Here is a 17,303-nt window from a genome sequence, read left to right as displayed (position 1 = left end):
AATGACCGAAGAGGAGCTAAACGCTTCAAAACTATAATTTTGCTCAAAAAGTATATGCCTAGGAGAAATAGATTGTATCGACTATTTATGTTCGAAACACTTCACACGATCGCTTAGCCATATTTTTACAGTTTCCAAATTGTAGCTTGCTCGTCCAGTTTCGGGATTTTGCTCCACGAGCTCAACAAATGTTTCTACTTTCTACGGTGGTTAACTAATTAATATAGTTTAAAATTGTAAATAAAATAGTATTAGTTTACCCATTTTCCATTTTCTATCAATTTTAAAACCAGTAAAGCCCCTAGTACGGTTTTCAAGCCAACTGCATTTGGGTGAAGTTTTGAAATTTTGTATTATCGATATCAATATTTTTGGTAGATTTGATTGTTTGTCAAATAAAATTTTAAAATCTAAGAAAACAAAAAATGTCTTGAACTCTACGGGTCAGATAAAATTTGCTTTTTTCTGGTTACCACCACCGCTACGAAGATGATCAGCACGGTATAGTATGTACTTAAGTAATTAGTTATTAGTTTTAGATAGTGATCTTCGATATTTATTTAAGGAATTCAATGAGAACGAAGGGGTAAAACTAGTGTTTAATAAAACCTGAAAGAGAGACATTCAAATATTTTTCTTTACTATCAGAAAAGATGGTTAAAGTAATGCCTGTTTTGAGGACTCTAGACAGACCTTACCCCTTAATTAGATTTTAGAACGCGTCTACCATAGTTGAAGTTGTAGTGTAATAAATAACCAAAGCGTATTGAATTGTACCAAATCTTGTAGGGACTATATAACTTACAATACAAACAAATACGGCAATCAATTAAAAATATTTTAAATAAAAGTACAGTTACAGTTCTTTTACAAGCAATTTTATTAATAGGTGGCCAGTTAAAAATATTCGATATTCCCGTTGACTACTAAATATTACTTCTTCTTAACATATGCGAATATCACACTGTGCATACATACACACAAAGGTATGTACAAATATTGCTATGCATACATAATTTATACAAAGTAATTAAATAGTTATATCAATAAAAATTTGTCGTCATATATAAATATGCCGACTGTTAGCTTGAATTTTTGCTGACCCCTTCCTACTTACAATTTTATTCCCATTTTATTTCGACATTTAATTTGCATACCAATATATGTATTCACACACACTATGTGCAAACTTTTAAAGTAAGCATTCCATTTTTAGCCTCTGCCTTTGAGTGTTTTAATGTTTTTTTTTAAGATAATAAAATGTTTCAAAAACAAACACACATGTCTGTGTTCACCAAATCCCATAGAAACAATAACAAATTGTATATGCATACACACATACATAAGTTTTTATGTTTCTCTGCAACTCGGTCTTCTCCCAGATAAAAACTCGAAAGGGAGTAATTTAGCTTATTGCACTGCTGGCCAGACCAAAATATTTTGGTTTATTTAACTTCATTTTTTTTACTTCATTCATCGCCAAATATTATTACATAACTGTAAGCGGTAGTAAAAAAAAAAATTATTAAGGTAACACCGAAATGAGCTAACTTCCAAATAAATAAGTTAACACACAAACAGGCACACATGCGTAAGCGTCGTACATGCACAAAAGATGAACCCGCTAACATCCATTAAGAAAAAGTGAGATGACGCGGACGAATGCGCGTGCGGAGAGGCAAACGAAACTGAAAGTGGACAAATCAACAAAAGCTGCGCGACGCAGCCAACGGAGAGCTACGGCGGATCTATTGCCAGCATTACAGCAGTATCAACAAAAGCGGCCATCACATTTAAGCCAAAAGACGCAGACAATACACAAACCATACACAAATGCACACTTTCATACATACATATGCGCTTACAAGCATACATTCATAACACACACACATGGGCAGTTAAACCTATTTGCTCTAGAGCCACATAAAGCTGCAAAAGTTGTCGACATCGCTTATTTTACAATGAAATCCATTCAACAAATAACGGTTATGCAATATCTGCTGGTGACCTTTATGTATGCGACTCCTCTTCGTGTCCTCTTTTGGCGCTTTCTTAGCCTGCGCGAGCTTAGCTAATCGCACGGAGCAAGCGACTGAGTTAGATTTTCGCTTCTCTCTTCGATTTGACTTTTCCTGCCCCTCTCTTGACTTTTACTCGCTTTGAAATGCGGAGTACCGATATTTTCATTTATTCGAATTTTCATACTTTACTAAAAGTATGCATAACTTTCATTCGTTCAATATCAAACTGCCGATACCAATGACGATTCCCTTGCTTCGAAAGGCACGGATGCGAATTTCAAAGTAAATGGCGAAAGTGTAAGAAAGATTCATGAAACACAGGCTCTGATATGTACATATGCGTTTGTGGCAATGTACATACTTGTTCATTTGATTTGAGGCAGGTGAAAATTTACGATTAAAACCGTTAATAAGTTCGGCACACTTTGCATACGTATTCACTTTTCGGGTGCGGTGTTGGAACATACATACATATGTACCATATGTAAATACACACTTTAAAATTTGAGCATTAGGTCTGTAAGTGAGGAAGAGAGAGTGCAGCGTGTTTAACAAATTGTATGATTCGAAGACGGCCTATTTCACAATATAAAATTTTATTAATCCAAGAACTTAAAAATTATAATATCATATGTAAGTAAGGTTTATTCAAATTGTTTGCCTGTGATCACTGTAAAACATCCAAAGAGCTTTTCAGTGAACTAAATTACAAATTACATATATGTATATTAAGTTTGCCACGAAGTTTATATATACATAAATGATCAGCGTGATGAGCTGATTTGGTTTAGCTATGTCCGTCTGTATATATACGAACTAGTCCCTCCGTTTTGAAGCTACCGATCTGAAATTTTGCACCTGACCGATATCGGACCACGATAGCATATAGCTGCTATACAAACTGAACAATCGGAATGCGGGAAACTTTTGTTTTGACGTAATGACGTAATATCTTAACGAAATTTGGCATGAGTTATTTCTTAAGGCAACAATGTAATCTCTGAAGAAATCGTTCATATCAGATCACATATCGATAGCATATAGTTGTCATACAAATTGAACGATCAGAATCAAGTTCTTGTAAGGAACCTTTGTATTTGTGAAAAGTATTAAGCTTCGGTGCAACCGAAGTTAACGCTTTGTTTTGTTGTTTTTAATGCCGTTCCGTTCTACTCCTATACCAAGAATATTCTATTTGTGTCAGTACACACGTTGTTACAAACAAAATGAAGTAAGTCAAGCTTTTTTCTGGAGAATTCGCGATTATAACCTCTTTTAATAACAATAAAACTGAATTATGCATTGATACATACATATATACAAGTATATACATAAAAATTTAGTGTCACGGTGTTTGTCCGGGATAAACACATACTGAACCTACAATATTTTAATAAAATTTAGCATACTGTGTGCAATTTGATCCAACTTAAAGAAAGGAAACCTATCTCTAGTCGACATTAATGATGCATATACGTATGGTGAATATGGTGAATATAGGCCTTTTGCGACCTCTATTCGACGTCGTTAACCAAAAGTTATTGAGTCGATCCATAGGTGATTTTTATATTATCTGCTTTCTCTCTGGCGATTTTCAAGCATTGTTTCTTTAACTTTTTCGATGCTATCGTCAATAACAGAGTGGATGGACCTAAAAAAAATTATCCTAGTATAAACAGTAAAAAGACCGTTATATACCGTTATACCATATATGGTATGGGTACACCAATAATCATTTCATCCTTAAATACAGATAAATTACTGTTTTTAACAGACTGATGTCAACTCTACGCATATACTGTTTTCAATGTTAATCAGAATCTGCTATTTTTGTTTTGTTGATGGATGGCGTTATACTTGGCCAAGGTACAATAACTTAATCGGCATCCTTCCCAATCACTAAGCAAAAAGTAATACATACATGCCTACACGCATACCTACACAAATACCTGTTCATCCCAATGATTTATAACAATTAACAGCATGCGAAGAGTATGGGTACATACATATCCCGCAGAGTTCTATCCGGAAGCATAATTCAATACAAAACATACTAAGTAAGTCATTACAACAATTACAAATCTCATGATTACATAAAATTTTACGAACATATTATAAGAGAATATACATTTTGCATGTATAGATGTATCTACACGTAGCATATGTATGAACATAAATATGAAGAAGAAAATTGCAGCAAGTCTACAATGCAATGAACAATAATAAACCCAAAAAAGCAAAATTAAAAATTATATACATACTGCAATAGTTTAAGCTCTAGATAATTGTGTGCCGCCTATACTTAAATATATAGACTAAGCCATTAATAAACACACGCACACACATATATATACACAGAATGTAAATAGCCGTACAATTGGCTGTATTCACATGCTCAGCGACAGCTGTTAACAATAACAGACGCTGGCTTACGCTCAGCATCAGTCAAGCGCTGCACCGATGCCCACGGTTACAAAATAAGCAAATAAAAGCGAATTACGTGTTTATTGACCAACATAAACTTTTTATTTTCCGCATTGAAACGCCAGCTACGTGAAGCACAACAGCAGTTAGCCACCAATATACATACATACCAATATACGAGTGTTTTTTAACAGCAGCAAGGCGTAACAACAAAAGAAAAGCCGTGTATGCATTTTGTATCATCATCTTCATTGAATGCATTGAGGCTTTTAACTAAAGTCGGGAAGAGATTTCGACAGCCACGAGCGATACGAGCAGAAGCATGGACAGGCAGAGCAGATCGAGTGTACAAGTAACCAATTATTGTAGTTGTGAAGCTACAAGATTGAGGCCAACGCTTGCCTCGAACAATTGTTCGGAGTATTAGCCTGTCTGCTTGTCTCAAAAGAAGAAAAGCACTTTTCAGTTCACTTTCGATGGCCAATCAGTCAAGACACGTTCAGCTCGTAACGTCCTTGCTAAAAGCAATTTGTATTAATAACAAACCTATGTGATCTTGCAGAGAGTGAGAGCACGGCTTGAAGAAGGTTCTCAAAACAAACAATAATCGCTCACTAAAATCGGCAGCTCGTTACCAAAAAGTTTCGCGAGAGCGCCGCGCACGCTCACTATTCCAAAAGAAACTTAAACGAACCTTCATTTCGGCTATCTTCGTCCAACGCTGTTAATGTATTTTTACAACAAGCCGCGCCGCGCAACCGCAATTCGAATTTGTGCTATCGCACAAATCGGTCGACACTGCTTGCGTACGTTACACACTCGCCCACTTACTGGGTAAGGAAACAAGTCACGGCATACAAAAAACGAATTTTAGCTCGCTGATCGTTGAATAACACACAGAAATACCGCAATAGTGCACGGTGCCCGTAAATAAGGAAAGTAAAAGTGTTCCTCCTCTGGTTGTTTGTTCATTTATGGAGGTCCGAAGTTACGAAACACTTGTAGAAATATTCATAGCACAAGTATAACGGCCAAAATTGGAAAGTAAAAGAGAATAACAGAAGCGTGAATGAATTGTTAACTTGGTCAGTTTTTCGAATTCGTTAGTAACGGTTAATTTACGTCCTGCAGTTTCCTTCAAACAATTTGTATAATTTTGGGTCATACAGTTAACATTTGATTATATAAAAAAAAAATAAATAAAGATACGAGTTGAAGTGAAAACTGTTAAAAAAATGTCAACTAGCCAGTGGGTGCTAATTGGTATTTGCCCCATATTTTTTGAAAATGCACTAAGTCAAAAATAACAACAACTCACGAATAAAAATCCAAACGAAGTGTGTATCAAAAACCGAAGAAAATTTGTAAATACATATATATATTTACTTTTCCATAAGTGTATGCAAGTTATTCTACATTTTGTCCACAATGTACCGTCCTCTGGTGCCTATATCGGTGAATGCAAACATTGGCTTTTATCTCGCCATTTTAGTGACTTTATTGAATGTGTCGGAATATGGCGCCGCGATCAGTAATGGCGATCTGCCCAAAACCACTAACACTTCGTTGGCAGCAATGATGTCCAGCCATAGCGCCATCAATCTTCAGCTGCCCGAGTCGAAAGCTGATGAAATGGTGACGAACAAAGTGACGGCATCACAGTGGAACCCGCGAACCTCAGTACGACTAAGAGATGTGCTGAGCATTTTCGATATATCCAGCGTGTCGGAGCATTGGGGCAACATCCAGAAGTCCATTAGTAGCAATTGCTCACAGGATTTGGAGCTTTACATGCTCGGATTGAATGCAGCTAATATATGGGCAGTGAAAAGTGAGTAAAGTGAATTAATATAATATATGAGTTGCGGGTCTTTCAATAAGACCCTCCAAGTGTATACCAACTTACCTACCAAAGTGCATATGCGCATGTGTCTGTAAGTTGCATCTGTGATTTGAAGAAACTTATGAAAACAGGTACGCACCGGTATCTTTACACATATAGGTAGATGCGTATGTAGCTGTACTGATACTTAGGATGTGTTATACTGAATGCCAACCAACTGTGTGTGCTAATACAAGGAAAACACAGAGAATACGCAATCTTCGGTTTGCCCCATTAAAAAAGTTGCTTCAGCCAACAGCAATACCCGCTTGGCATTTTGCCACTATCTTTTTGTAATAACAACAAAAACAAAGTCGAAATAAAAATCAAAGCAAAGAGCTCCAAATTTGTCAGAGTTTTGAATTCCATAAAAAAATTTGCACAGATGATTTACTAAACGATACATATATTTATAAACCGAACTAGCAAGGCGAAATGGGTTGATTTTGTAAAAAGAAAAATATAATTTTAGAGTTCGCTTCATGTTTCCCGACCAAAAACTTAAATATTTTGACACAAATTGAAGTAAAAGTAAAACTCAATTTAGTAAAGTATTTCGTGAAGGGTGAGATTAAAACAATTGCTACTCCTATAAAGTATTGTTATTCAAGATAATTGATTTGTGATAATTTAGTAATGTTACATGACTTTTAAAAAAATTAGGGTGACGATGCTAAATTTTGTATCAAATATCTATGTTTTCATATTATATTATTTAAAGATTATAAAATTACTTTTCTATATTTTATTAATATGTTTTTGGTTTACATTTATCAAACACCCGAACTATCTGATTCAAATCTATCTATCTATCTATCTCTATATAAAACGTATATTTAAATTCAAACAAAACATTTAACTTTCATTTAAAATTTTCAAATATATAAATGAAAAGCACTAAAAATTATTATTTAGAAATAAATATCAATTACTTAAATAATCTAATGTTGTGAAAAATCGGAATTAAACTATACAAATAAAATAATGGATTACTTACACCATTTACAACTTAAGAAACACATGGCTTACTTTAATGGCCTTTAATTTCGAGACATAATTCGAGACAGCACCGAATATCAGATTACAAATTTCAGAATTTTAAATTGAAATAGAAAGAAATCCAAAAAAATCCGACTTGTCCAGTTACAAATATGTTTATTGAATATTATTCCACAAATATGGCATTACATGTATATATGTTCGCCATGGTCTCAAAGATATAACACATACCCATAATTTTTTTTTTTGAATCGGCGAAGCGATTTCGATTCATTCATTAAAAAGTAATGTATTCAAGTAACATAAAAGAATTAAAAACACATCTCATATCTTATTCGTATTAAGTAGTAATATATTGAATCAATTCAAGCAACATAGAAAAGTGGAAAATACATCTTCATTTAACATATTTTGAGTTCTATTTTATATAAGCTCAAGGTCATGTGGAAAATTCACTTATTAAACGCATCTACTCCTTCAGTATGAAGCGCACAGTTACAGCAGCAATGCTTTTTTCTTTAGCATTGCATAAGTGCTTTAGTTTCCACACCAACTATCTACCTACCTACCACACACACACATAACAGATTTATTTAACATTACTGAATACCTAAAGTAGTAAACTCTGTGTGATTATGCAATTAATTAGGGCTCGTCCGTCCATTTGACTTAATGGACAAATATCTGTATGTCTTTAATTATATACTCTTACTGCTAACGTGACCTGCATAGCTGCACACATTGGTAACATATACGTAGGCATACATAGATTAGAGACTTTTGCACCATAACACAGTTTTCGAGCTTTGCTACTACATTTTGCCACTTTTTGCTGACCGCACCGACCGTGCACCAGCTCGTCCCCTCAGCGCAAATCGAAAGCAAATTTCCAGTTTGGGTATTTGGTTTATTACACTCTTAATTGTTTGTCGCCGTCAAAGTGTGTCAAAAGATACAAGTTTTGAATTGTTTTCTTTTCTTCACTCATTTCTTTATTTTTTACAAAACATATGTATGGTATATGATTATCAATGAGACTTCGCCGATTTAGATGCCAATTGTAAATGGGGCTCCAGTCCTACAGTAGTATTCTGGCTGCAAATGCTCAATTTCCGAGCAATCAAGGAGGTGTTCGGCGCCAATGACAAGATCAATCGTTAACTACAGTTACACACTCAACCAGTGTAAACACAAACACGAATCGTATACGAAGTAAACTACCGGAAGAAGAAGAATGAAAACAAAAATGGTGCAATATCAAGTTTTTAATGTTAACTTACGAGCTGGTCTAGAGATAGGCTCGAGACGAGTGACTGCAAGCTTACATACAAATACAACATATTATATGTGCCCACGTTGCTGTATGCTAGGGAACTACCATACTTATTCACTTTTTGAAGGTCGGTGAATTATTTCATGCATCAGCCATATTGCTAAGCTTCTGATTAAAAAATTAAAACATATGACTACTTAATAAATACCGAAAAGTTGCAAGAGCTTTACTACACACATATGTATTATATTTCCAGACATTTATTTTCAAGCACATAAGAAGTATGCATACACACACACCTACATATGTATATGTACATACAACATGCTCAAAACGTATCAATTTTGAAGGTAACGCTAGATAAAAAGGTTAAATGCAGCCATTGAATTGTCGGCATATGCGGCTCTCCGGTGTGACTATCTGGTTGATCGAAGAGTTCGTTTATGCATTAAAGAAGGCCGATTTTATGAGCAAAATAATAAAGTTCATATATATATGTATATAATAATTGTAATTTTGAATAATATTTGGAGCCAAGGTTACACTGGCGGAAAGCTTACGAAAATTATTGCTAATAATTACTTCATGTTTATATATTGTAGTATTTACAAACTCTAGTCGTTTTTAGGTAAGATGAACGTAAATGTGACAGCGGATATGTAAAATCTTACTTATGTAATTTTTTTTAAATTTTTTTTCTTATATTGTCTCAAGTTTCTTAAATAAAACTAGGTATGTCGGATTAGTAACATTAGTAATGACTTAAGAACGACTGGGCCGATGATCTCTGATTTGTTAAATTTGTCTCCTTCTCGATTAGCTATTAAAATGTCTGTAAGTCCTACTCAATAAAATTATCTAGAAATATATACAAACACAAATATTATATCTAAGAAAAATTTACAGCAATGGTCAAAACCCTTGATCTCTTATATACCAGATAATTCGAGTTATTAGCAATCCTATGTCCTATGAAATTTACACTACAGAATGTATGATATGAAAAATTCTTTGAACACTCCAATCAATCCACTAATTCAAAACGAGACATCACACAAAAAGAGCCCTGTGCTATTAGGGCCCGAGCAAAGTCGGCTTTTCAAACACGATGGTAAAGAGCAGCCGTTCACATTGCTCGATTAGAAATTTGAAATCTTTTGGCTTATCACACAGATCAGCAACGAGACAACTTTAACGCTCAAGAAGAAATTCTAGAAGTGTTGATTTGAATCGAATTGCACTTATTCTTCCGTTGGTATTACTTCAATGGAATTACTTATTCACTGTCTGTTTGGGGTAGAAAGTTGACCGAGTCAGCTAGCTTTTTTAATTAAGACAAGTCCTTTTTAGGATGTATATATTGTAATGGATAGTTTTTACTGACGGTCATTTAAAATTGATATGTTGCATGATGGAGGTTTTCAAATTGGTGTTTCAATGCGGCCAGAAAAGTTGATCCCCAGAGCGCATGTTTCATTACATACACCGGTAAAACACGAGTGTAATCTGTCTTCAAAAGCCTTTTTATGACATCTCTCAGCTGTTCGGACGTAAGACGTTAGACGTAAAACTGGTATATACCTTCCTCCATTTATCGGATAAAGTCAAAGAATATATTATATAAGAGAGCCAACAAAAGTAAATAATTTTAAGATTACAGAAGTGGCAATTTTTAGAGCCATCCATTTTTAAAGATCTGTGATTAAGTTATAAAGTATTGTTAAACACAAATATAACAGGGGTATTCAGACCGAACATGTTTATCCGGTAACTCGTTAGTTAATACTCCGTTAAATCACTTTACTGTGAATATACTTTTTCCTTTATCTTAGTATTGTGGTAAATTTTGTTCCAAAACAATTAATTAAATTTTATTAAATACTTATTTTCGTATATGTAGCTCATTTTTTGTTTATATGCCATTTTGAGGACACTCTCTTAGATTTTAGTATGAAAATTGTGAATTCGGTAAAGCCTTCTAACTAAAGTTCCAATTAGTGTAGTTTACACATACATATATAAACCTAATTACTTCAAAAATCATTAAACCCTTCTTTGACCAAGCAGTAATAAATAATAGCTCATTATACCCTTACGCGCTGAATATCTATACAAACCTCCGTCTATTCATACCGTTAATGAAAATGTTAAGTAATAATCAACAATCAAGGAGATGAGTTTCAAAAATTAATTTATGACAAGTATTATTAGCAGCTGGCACCCGCTTAAATTCAAGAGATACATTTGTCATTTTCCACGATGAAATAGCAATAAATTTAACTTTTTATGAACAATTCGTATATAAATAAAAAAGTACTCTCAAAAATATTTTGTCACATGCTATTTTCAAATGAAATTTTTGATTAAAGTCATTATAATTGACGTGAACAAATAAATATTTTTTGCGATTTTCAAAGGATATCGCGGCGAAAATCATCATAATTTACCACAAATTGGCATTTTAGCAGCATAGTATTGCTTACATGTTTACAAATATAGGTAGGTTCATGAATATACATGAGATATTTTGAAAACATAAACAACATTTTGGTAAATAAAATAGCAAATGAATAATAACAAGTAAGGAAGGGCTAAGTTTGGGTGTTACCGAACATTTTACAACTTGAAAGGAACAAAAGCGGAGGAACATCTTCATGTTTTGCAAAAATTTATATCAAACTAAGGAAAGTATCGTCCTGATTTCATCCATTTAAGGACATCCTCTTTCCTTCTCCACTGTTATTACAGAGATATTTTTTCAGAATTTTTTAAGATTTCTTACATATTGATCAAGCTTCGAAAATGTTTATGATAGGTATAAGGGAGGAAGTGTTGACCTTCTTTCCATCTTTGGCACAAGTTATAGTTCGATTTCGATAATTTTTGGATGTAAGGCGAAATACCTTGGGGCGATATTTGTGACAAGTTTTATTCTGATAACTTTATTGATGTTTGATTTGCATACTGTAAAGTGAAAGATTCAGGTGGAATTTAAACGTTTGTTATATGGAAAGCAGTCGTGGTTGTCATCCGATTTTGGATTTTTGGAGTGTCTAATAGGAATGATTGGGTAACCTCATACACAAAATTTAGATGAAATCGGTCAAGTAGTTCCTGAGATATAGGATTTCACTTAAAAGTGGGCGGTGCACCGCCCTCTGTTGAATTTTTACTCTTCCTCCTACTAAGCCCGTCCCTACGATCCTGGTTGTGAAATTTAATGCTTGTGACTCATTTATTTAGTGAGTTATCGTACTTTTAGTAGTTTTCAACATAACAGTTATGTGGGATGTGGGCGTGGTTATTTTTTAATTTAATTTTTTTATATTTTATCTATTTTCACAGAGTTTGAAGAGGTGATACAAATAATTTCTCTTAGCAAGTTTAGTTGATATAGCTTAAGCGGTTTGGAAAATATATATATATTAGACCTTTTATGGGTAAAGCCACACCCACTTTTTAAAAAGTTTTAGGTCATAGGTGTCCCTGACTACTGCAATCTCCTATACCAAATTACAGTTTTGTATCTTAATTTGCGGCTTAGTTATGGCACTTTAAAAGGTTTTGTTTCCGCCCATTTGCAATACCAAGCTCCCTGGGTGCGAAGGAAGATATACACCAAGTTTTATCAAAATACCTCAATTTTTACTCAATTTATCGTTTGCATGGACAGACCAACGGACGAACAGACAGTCACTCGGAATTCAACTCGTCTCGTCATCCTAATCATTTATATATTCTTGTATATATAACTCGATATATATCTCGATTTGTTTTAAGTGATACAACCGTTAGGTGAACAAAACTATTATACTCTGTAGAAACATGTTGCCATAGTATAAAAATAATTGAATATGAATAAATGTTTTGAGAATCTATTTGCTTTTGAATCATATACTGGAAGAGTTCTAAGCGATATCTGGGAATGCTTGATTTAACTTCATTAATTAAAATAAATATGATACATAAGTACATATCTACATATGTCTATGTTTATGTAATAGTCGCATTTAATATAGCCAGATATTAAATATTAATGTGGTAGGAATGATTCTAGTGGGCAATAAATTTATTTCCACCCGTGGAATTTGCAAAACAGTAAAAATATAACTGAGTGCTATTACATAAAAGTAAATAATTATTATTCTAATTTTAAAGAATTCTGAGGGCAAACATGTTCATATGTCTACTCAATAGCCACTTCATGCAAATATTATGTATTTAGTTCGGCAAAAAAGCATTATAAGCATGATGATGCGTTCAAATTTCATTCAGCGTCATTAAGAGAATACTTTCCGAGACTTTTCCCTGAACTCCTACGACATTATCGCAGGTGCGAAACTCAACTTTTTACTTAATTAGCTAAAATAGTGATTAGCTTTATAATCGGTGCCATTCATGCGATCACCTTAAAAAAACGAATGCATATGTATGTGTATATAATAACAATGGAAAAGGGTACCCGTGTGTTATCCCGCCAATTTTAATATCACTTTTCACATTAAGCTGGTCAAATTACAAACAAACATGCTGCGTACATGTTTAAAGCATTAAGCAAATGAATGAGCAAATGAAGTTTAATGAGAGACCTTTACATTTTTTGCTACTGAATTCAAACCAAGTATACTTATATATAATATTATATAAAGTATACAAATATATTTATGTGTGCAGTACTAATTGGTCACTGTGCCCGAAGGTTCCATGAATTAACGATTGCCAGATCACACAAAAAGCTTTGTGTCAAGTTTAGTTAGCACGGTGATGTCACTCTTTAATTTTTATACTCTCGCAACTTGTTGCTACAGAGTATAATAGTTTTGTTCCCCTAACGGTGATACAAACAATCACCTAAAAATAATCGAGTTAGATATAAAGTTATATATTATATATATCAGGATAAAGAGACGAGTTGAAATCCGGGTGACTGTCTGTCCGTTCGTCCATCCATCCGTCCGTGCGAGCTGTGACTTGGGTAAAAATTAAGATATCTTTATAAAACTTGGTACACATGTTTCTTAGTACCGTCAGACTGCCACGCCCACAAAACGCCATTAATCAAAAACAAATAAATTTCCATAACTAAGCTCCGCAATAAGATACAAGACTGTTATTTGGTACACAGGATCACATTAAGGAGGAGCATCTGTAGTTAAAATGTTTTTATTTAAGTGGTCCCACCCCTAATAGGTTTAATGTGCATATCTCCTAAACTGCTAAAGCTATAATAACAAAATTCACTGGAAGCAAATGTTTTTAGCACCTCTACCTACAGTGTGAAAATGGGTGAAATCGGGTGAACGCCCCCTCATAACGGTACTGTTAAAAAATACTAAAATCGCGATAAACCAAGCACTAAACAAGTCAGAGACATTAAATTTTACTTTAGGATGGTATGAGATGACTTTATAGGAACCGCGTTCAAAATTAGTCAGTGGGCGTGGCACCGCCCACTTTTAGGTGAAACCCCATAACTTGGGATCCGCTTAACCGATTTCAACCAAATTCGGTACATAACATTCTTTATATTTCTATGGCCGAAATCGGACTGCAACCACGCCTATTTCCCATATAACACCATTTTAAATTCCATTTGATTCTTTCACTTTCCAGTGCCTATAGTTGACTTTTTACCGAAAATATCGGTTAACATAGAACAAGGCGGCAAGATCCACAAAGAAATCTAAAACGAGTATACCATTTGACTTTGCGAGAGTATAAAATGTTCGATTACATCCGAACTTAGCCCTTCCTTACTTGTTATATATACTCTTGCAACATGTTGCTACAAAGTATAACCGTTTTGTTCACTTAACGGTTGTTTGTATCACCTAAACACAATCAAAATAGATATAGAGTTATATATATGTATATAAATGATCAGAATGACGAGGAAAGACTGTCTGTCCGTCAGTCTGTCTGTGCAAGCTGTAACTTGAGTAAAAACTTATATATCCTAATGAAACTTAGTACACGTGTTCTTTGACAATAAAGTGAAAACGAGTTCATAGATGGACGTAATCGGATCACGCCATGGCCACAAAACGCCATTAATCGAAACAAGTAAGGAAGGGCTAAGTTCGGATGTAACCGAACATTTTATACTCTCGCAAAGTTAAATGGTATATTCGTTTGAGACTTCTTTATATATTTTAATAATTAGAAGTAGGAACTGTTGCCTTAGTTATTTACTTTTCACTCACAGTGAAAATAATTAGAGCAATTTGTAAACTAAATTTACTCAAATTATGAGAAATCGTTCTTGTGCTTTTTGTATACGCTTATAATTGATTTTATATAGAATGCATTACAACTGTATTGAGAAGTATGAAAAGAAATCGTTTTTGAACAATGAATAACATTTTTTATTTATTATATCGATATTATTATACATGTTTAGCTTAAAAATAATAAATATTAACCACTTTAAAAATGATATAATATTATAATATTAATTTGTATATAATATTTACAATATTAAACATACATTTTTTTAGAGATTCTTATACATATATCCAAATTATATTTCTTTTTTCCTTATACTATTTAATTTCCATCATATATTTATACAATAATGTCATATATAATTTAAATTTTCTTAATTAGATTATTTACATATTTTTCTTAAAATTGTCTTAAAAAGTACTGTCAAAATTCCTATACCATTCCAATTCGATTATACTTGGAAAACAAAATGAAGAACTATTGCACTAAGTCCGAAAACTTTAGTTCGAAATAGAGACACAAATACTGTCATGATAGCTGTGTACTGTCTCAAAAGTAATTGCATTTACACGGGAAGGATCCATGTTTGAAAATGCCCAATCAATTTGTGTACCGGCAGGTGTAGTTGAATATTCTGCACCAAGCAGGGAACTAAAGCTTTTTCTTGGAGCAGATTTCTTATTGCAGTCCCTGTAGACATTAAACAAATGTTAAAATCTCCAACGATTAGCACATTTTGATTGCCTAATTCAGAAGTAAGGACTTCCTGAAGTTCTACAATTAATTGTCTGACAGAGAAAGCTGAATTTCTATGTAGAACCAGAATATTAATATTAAAACATTTAAACAAAACCGCTTCTAAAACTTTGCGGCCTGAATAAATTTTCTTTACAGCCTTTGATTCTATAGAGCAAGCAATACTAATCTTTGCATATATTATAATGCCCCGTTTATTTCTGTTGGTTGTTTCCGTGCTATCTATCCTCAGCTCGTTAATTGGAGTAAATCCTGGTATATCAAAACTTACGCAAGGATAACTCCAAGTTTCTACAAAACATAAAATATCTGAACATAGCATCAAACAGTCGCTTTTTATATCATTAATGTGAGCGTGAAGACTCTGAACATTATGGAATAAAATTTGATGTCCTGGTGTTCGGGAAATCATAAAATTGAAACTTGTTGTCAACGTTTTATTTGTGTTCAATTCCCTCAGTTCCCTAAATACGGGATCTGATTCAGAAAATTTGTTAGGAGGAATAAAATTTCCTATGATGAATAGACCTTCTGCAGAAGTAGCTCGACTACAAGCGACATATATTGAAGCTCTAGGCATTCTGGGTCGAGTATGAACTACAACTTTATTATATGTGGCACCCTGACTTTTATGAATAGTTATTCCCTCAGCCGGAACAACTGGAAAGTGATTTCTTTCAATTGAAATTTGTATATTTCTTTTATATTGAAAAGATTTTAGAACTTTTTCAATTGGTGTCCAAGAAATTTCTAGAGGATGAGACTTTTTTGATCGTGCTATCAAACCAACAGAAGATTCCAAAAATTTAATCCACAGAATTGTTGGAAAAGAACAATGGAAATCAATTTGCATAAGTTGTCCAGCTGCCCCATTAACCAAGCCATTACACGTGCTTATGTTCACTGTAATCATATATTTGGCGGAGGTTTTTAGTGTCAATTCATAGGGCAGTCCCTGCGTTTCAGAAGTTTTGAAAAGTTTAACTTTCCAAAATATTATCATTTATACCAATTCCTTTAACTGAGTCTTTTGCAGTTGAAAGGAAACTTCTGTTGGGATTCGACTGAGCTTAAGGGCATTGAAATTATTTGTCTCTTCATTGGCCCAAAATAAATGTATGGCATCATCGGGAACTTCTTCGAAAATAACTACTCGAGTTTCAATGAGTGATATGTCCCCATTTGTCATAGTACCAGATGCCATATGATTTAATGCAATTGCAAAGGCCTGATCCTCCCGTTGTCTCATTATCTCTGTTAATTCAAAGTATTTAAATAACTCCCACAAAGGGGAACCAACTAAAGTGCTGTATGCATCATTGGGATTAGGAGAAAATATCCACCTATCTCCAACAGGTAAGAGTTGCTTCAAATCACCAAACACTATGATCGGTATACCACCGAAGGGGCTGTCTGTTTTGAAAATTTGTTTTAATCTCGCATCAACAGAGCTAAACATACGAGCACCTACCATCGATATTTCATCAATTATGATTAATTTTAAATCGATAAGTCTGGAATTCACCGTGTCATTGTTAAGTGGTCTCAACTCTCTATTCAACTGATTAACAGGTAAAGAGAATATTGAATGAAGGGTCATTCCACCTATTCCGAATGCTGCTTTACCCGTAGGTGCGCAAAGAAGAACTTTTAAGGAACTTGGATTGGATCCAGGTGTAGAATTGTAACGATGGTTAAGAGCTTGATATATTGCAGATATCAA

At 33.8% G+C, this 17,303-nt stretch overlaps 1 protein-coding gene across 1 annotated transcript in view; it reads left to right on the top strand.

Annotated features, from left to right (window-relative positions):
- Positions 1-4,784: 4,784 nt before the first annotated feature.
- LOC106624690 (nose resistant to fluoxetine protein 6) overlaps positions 4,785-17,303 on the top strand; it is a 50,753-nt gene continuing 38,234 nt past the window's right edge. The window contains exon 1 of the mRNA XM_036371939.2: positions 4,785-6,276. Coding sequence (XP_036227832.1) covers positions 5,874-6,276 — 403 coding nt within the window. The 5' untranslated portion in view covers positions 4,785-5,873. The remainder of the gene's footprint in view (positions 6,277-17,303) is intronic.

This window comes from Bactrocera oleae, chromosome 5 (genome assembly GCF_042242935.1).
Source record: "Bactrocera oleae isolate idBacOlea1 chromosome 5, idBacOlea1, whole genome shotgun sequence".
NCBI lineage: Eukaryota > Metazoa > Arthropoda > Insecta > Diptera > Tephritidae > Bactrocera > Bactrocera oleae.
Note: the sequence above shows the minus strand (reverse complement) of the source record. Positions and strands in the feature narration are given on the sequence as shown.